The following is a 5,337-nucleotide window of genomic DNA, read 5'->3' as shown; positions in this document are numbered from 1 at the left end:
GGCTAATTTTGTATTTTTAGTAGAGACGGGGTTTCTCCATGTTGGTCAGGCTGGTCTCGAACTCCCAACCTCAGGTGATCCGCCTGCCTTGCCCTCCCAAGGTGCTGGGATGACAGGCGTGAGCCACTGTGCCCGGCCGGGGAAGGTCTCTTCAAAGCCAGGTCTGGGCCACCCAGGAGACAGGTCTATGCTTTTCTCTGAAGATGATTTTGAGGGCTCCAAATTGAAAAGTGGAAGGGGCAGGATATTGAGAAGTACACGGTTTTCACCTAAACAAAGGGGATGGAGGAAAAAATGTGGGCTGGAGTGCAGTGGTGCACCTCCACCTCCCAGATCACACAGACAAAATGGGGTACAGAGATGATCAGGGATCCATTCGTGTCTGGTGGGCCGGGGTGACTGCATCTGTAAGAAATGTTATTTGTTTGTTGATTTTTTGTTTTTTGAGAAAGTCTCACTCTGTCACCCAGGCTGGAGTGCAATGGCATGATCTCGGCTCACTGCAACCTCTGCCTCCCAGGTTCAAGCGATTATCCTGCCTCAGACTCCCAAGTGGATAGGATTACAGGTGCACACCATTATGCCTGGCTAATTTTGTATTTTTTTTTAGTAGAGACGGGGTTTCACCATGTTAGTGAGGCTTGTCTCGAACTCCTGACCTCAGATGATGCACCTGCCTCGGCCTCCCAAAGTGCTGGGATGACAGGTATGAGCCACCGTGCCTGGCCCAATTTTTGTGTTTTTAGTAGAGACAGGGGTTTCACCATGTTGCCTAGGCTGGTCTCGAACTCCTGACCTCAAGTGATCTGTCTTCCTCAGCCTCTCAAAGTGCTGGGATTACAGGCGTGAGCCACCGTGCCCAGCCCATGGTGGCAAAGTTTTAACAGCTCACCACAAATTTCCTTGTGGGCAAAACATGGGGCAGGCAGGTCGCCTTTCATCTCAGAGCCATCTTATTTAGGAACCAAAAAGAGGGAGGCAGGTTTGCTGGACCCAGTTCCCAGCTTGACTGTTCCCTTTGGCTAAATGCGTTTGGACACCCAAAGAGTTTTAATTTCCTTTCACACGTTCATCAGCGATTCACCGCAGACGCAAACCGGTGTGTCTCTCTAGGCTCTGACGGCAGAAACCTCAGCTCTGTGCACATTTATGTGCTCCTGATTGTGGGAACCCTTGTCTGTGGCCTCATCCTCAGCTTCCTCTTTAAAAGGTAATCTGTGAAACACCTGGGCCTCCCCCCAGGCAAACAGGGCAGGCCGGGGAAAAAAAGTGCTTTCTCCAAAGTCTCTGTCTGTCTCTGTCTCTGAGAAAGAGAAACACAGCCTTGGCTGGGTGCAGTGGCTCACGCCTGTCATCCCAGCACTTTGGGAGGCCGAGGCGGGAGGATCTCTTGAGGTTGGGAGTTCGAGACCAGCCTGACCAACATGGAGAAACCCCGTCTCTATTAAAAATACAAAATTAGCCAGGTGTGGTGGTGGGCACCTGTAATCCCAGCTACTCGGGAGGCTGAGGCAGGAGAATCGCTGGAACCCGGGAGGCGGAGGTTGCAGTGAGCCAAGATCATGCCATTGCACTCCAGCCTGGGCAACAAAAGCGAAACTCCATCTCAAAAAAAAAATAATAATAATAATAAATAAAAAGAGAGAAACACAGCCTGCAAAGCTGCCTGGTGGTTCCATGACCCATCCAGTAATATGGAGAACTTGCTTGGGACCCCACCTTTTTGCCAGACATGAGACACCCGCAGAGCTCAGCTGAGGGCACAAAGGTTACGGTATCTTCCTGTCTCCTGTGGCTTTGCCTCTAAGGGAAGATCGTTTCTGCCTTTCCCAGCTCCTGGAGGCTCCCTGCGTCCCTGGGCTTGTGGCCGCATCACTGCCGTTTCTGCCTCCGTCTCCGCCTCCGTCTCCACGTGACCTCTTCCTCTGTGTCTGTGTCTCCTCTTCTGTCTCTTAGAAGGGCATCTGTCATTGGATTCAGGGAGCACACAGATACACACTAAGAATCACCAAATGGGCCGGGCATGGTGGCTCACACCTGTAATCCCAGCACTTTGGGAGGTTGAGGCTCATGGATCACGAGGTCAGGAGATCGAGACCATCCTGGCTAACATAGTGAAACCCCGTCTCTACTAAAAAAATAGCCGGGCGTGGTGGAGGGCACCTGTAGTCCCAGCTACTCGGTGAGGCTGAGGCAGGAGAATGGCATGAACCCGGGCGGCAGAGCTTGCAGTGAGTGGAGATCGCGCCACTGCACTCCAGCCCGGGTGACAGAATGAGACTCTGTCTCAAAAAAAAAAAAAAAAAAAACCAAATTAAGAAAATCTTAAGGAACTAGGCTAGGCGTGGTGGCCCACGCCTGTAATCCCAGAACTTTGGGAGGCTGAGGTGGGAGGATCACCCGAGGTCAAGAGTTTGAGACCAGCCTGACTAACATGGGAAAACTCTGTCTCTACTAAAATTACAAAATTAGCCGAGCGTGGTGGTGCGTTCCTGTAGTCCCAGCGACTCATGAGGCTGAAGTAGGAGAATCACTTGAACTCAGGAGGCAGAGCTTGCAGTGAGCTGAGATTGCACCACTGCACTCCAGCCTGGGTGACAGAGTGAGACTCCGTCTCAAAACAAACAAAAAGAACTGAAAAAACAGGAGATCCTACAGGAATACGCAGTGATGCTCACAGGGAATCTTTCTAGAATCTTCCCTCAGCCTCTCAGGCACAGGGATGGGAATGGAAGAGGTGGTCAGCTGTGGGAAGCTTCAGGGAGTCTGAGGTGACTGGTGTTGAAGGGCTGAGCTCCAGAGGGGAGCTTGATCCCAGCAGCCTTGAAGAGCATGGTTTCTGGGTTGGAGGTGTTCTTTTTTATTTTATTTTTTTGAGATGGAGTCTCACTCTGTTGCCCAGGCTGGAGTGCAGTGGTGCAATCTTGGCTCACTGCATCCTCCGCCTCCCAGGTTCAAGCGATTCTCCTGCCTCAGCCTCCTGAGTAGCTGGGATTACAGGCATGCCCCATGATGCTCAGCTAATTTTTGTATTTTTAGTAGAGATGGGGTTTCTCCATGTTGGCCAGGCTGGTCTCGAACTCTTTTTTTGAGACGGAGTCTCGTACTGTTGCCTGGGCTAGAGTGCAGTGGCACAATCTCAGCTCATTGCAACCTCTGCCTCCCATGTTCAAATGATTCTCTTGCCTCAGCCTCCCTAGTAGCTGGGAATACAGGCATCCGCCACCGCACCCAGCTAATTTTTTGTATTTTTAGTAGAGATGGGGTTTCACCATGTTGGCCAGGCTGGTCTTGAACTCCTGACCTTATGATTCGCCCGCCTTGGCCTCCCAAAGTGTTGGGATTACAGGCGTGAGCCACCATGCCCGGTCTGGTCTCGAACTCTTGACCTCAAGTGATCCACCCGCCTTGGCCTCCCAAAGTGCTGGGATTACAGGGATGAGCCACCACGACTGGCCTAGTTCCTTAAGATTTTCGTCATTTGGTGATTTTTTTTTTTTTTTGAGATAGAGTCTTGCTCTGTCATCCAGGCTGGAGTGCAGTGGTGCAATCTTGGCTCACTGCAACCTCCACCCCCCGGGTTCAAGCGATTCTCCTGCCTCAGCCTCCTGAGTAGCTGGGATTACAGGTGTGCACCACGATACTCAGCTAATTTTTGTATTTTTAGTAGAGACGTGGTTTCACCACGTTGGCCAGGCTGTTTTCGAACTCCAGACATCAAGTGATCCACCCGCCTCAGCCTCCCAAAGTGCTGGGATTACAGGCGTGAGCCACTGCGCCCGGCCTAGTTCCTTAAGATTTTCATCACTTGGTGATTCTTAGTGAAGTTGTTTTGTGTGGTTGAGGGCAGACACCCCACACGCAGCATCCCTCTGCACAGGGCGTTGATGGAAGGAACTCTGGTGACCTGCGGTTCATTCTCTTCACACTTTTTCTCTGTGTCTCAGGTTCCTTAGGATACAGCGACTGTTGCCGCCAGTTCCACAGATCAAAGACAAACTGAATGATAACTGTGAGGTGGAAGACGAGGTAAGTAGGGATGGGTGGAGCGGTGACCTGGGATGAAAAGCGGGTAGTGGGGAGCGTGGGACATGGCCTCTGTCGACTGTCTTGCTTCTCCACCAGCTGCGACTGCAGTGTCGCCATGGATGTGGCTGGAATCTGTATCCCTCTCCTGGGTCTTCTCCCAGGTTGGGGTCAGGGTTGTCTCTGTGAGCTCCATCAGGAGAAATTGAGGCAGGGTAGTGGTCAAAAAAAGGAGGAGAAGATGGCAGAGAGGGCCAGGCACGGTGGCTCACGCCTGTCATCCCAGCACTTTGGGAGGTGGAGGCAGATGGATCACGTGAGGTCAGAAGTTCGAGACCAGCCTGGCCAACATGGTGAAACCCCATCTCTGCTAAAAATACAAAAAATTAGCCGGGTGTGGTGGTGTACGCCTGTAATCCCAGTTACTAGGGAGGCTGGGGTGGGAGAATGGCTTGAACCCAGGGGGCAGAGGTTGCAGTGAGCCGAGATCGCACCACTGCACTCCAGCCTGGGTGACAGAGTGAGACTCCATCTCAAAAGAAAAAAATGAAGGTAGAGAGGAGAGGCAGAAATAAAGAGACAAGAGACAGAGGCGGAGAAAGATGGAGGGAGAGAGATGGAGGAGAGAGCGAGGAACATAGGAGATAATGAGAAGGAGACACAAGAGAGAGGGAAACAGGCAGACAGACTGACAGAAACAAAGGCAGACACACAGACAGAAAGAAACAGAGAAAGGGAGGGAGAAAAGGGAGAAGGAAAGAGAGAGAGAAAGACAGACAGGAAGACAGATACATACGGAGAGAAAAAGACAGAGAGACAGAGATGGAGAAACAGAGACAGACAAACAACAAACATAAAGACCCAGGTGGAGGCTGGGCGCGGTGGCTCACACCTGTCATCCCAGCACTTTGGGAGGCTGAGGCGGGTGGATCACTTGAGGTTGGGAGTTCGAGACCAGCCTGACCAACATGGAGAAACCTTGTCTCTACTAAAATTACAAAAATTAGCCAGGTGTAGTGGCGCACATGTGTAATCCCACCTACTCTGGAGGCTGAGGCAGGAGAATCACTAGAACCCAGGAGGCAGAGGTTGCAGTGAGCCGAGACAGTGCCATTGCACTCTAACCTGGGCAACAAGAGCAAAACTCTCTATCAAAAACAAAACAAAACAAAACAAGACAAAAAACAACCACAGCAGGGAGAGGAGAGAGACAAAGAACAGAGGCACAGAGAGGTGAGAGAGGCAAAGACAGAGAGACACAGGGACAGAAAGAGAGAGAGAGATGGAGAAGGAGAAATACAGACAGGGACA

At 51.4% G+C, this 5,337-nt stretch overlaps 1 protein-coding gene across 1 annotated transcript in view; it reads left to right on the top strand.

Moving 5' to 3' along the window:
• Nucleotides 1-5,337, top strand: part of LOC116464433 (granulocyte-macrophage colony-stimulating factor receptor subunit alpha-like) — a gene marked incomplete at its 5' end in the record, with an annotated part of 13,837 nt that overhangs the window by 5,668 nt on the left and 2,832 nt on the right. The window contains 2 exons of the mRNA XM_032147686.1: nucleotides 1,114-1,210; nucleotides 3,948-4,029. Coding sequence (XP_032003577.1) covers nucleotides 1,114-1,210; nucleotides 3,948-4,029 — 179 coding nt within the window. The remainder of the gene's footprint in view (nucleotides 1-1,113; nucleotides 1,211-3,947; nucleotides 4,030-5,337) is intronic.

The sequence above is a fragment of the Hylobates moloch genome, unplaced genomic scaffold, assembly GCF_009828535.3.
Source record: "Hylobates moloch isolate HMO894 unplaced genomic scaffold, HMol_V3 SCAFFOLD_659, whole genome shotgun sequence".
Taxonomy (NCBI): Eukaryota; Metazoa; Chordata; class Mammalia; order Primates; family Hylobatidae; genus Hylobates; species Hylobates moloch.
The sequence above is the reverse complement of the archived record's forward strand: the minus strand, read 5'-3'. Positions and strand labels throughout refer to the sequence as shown.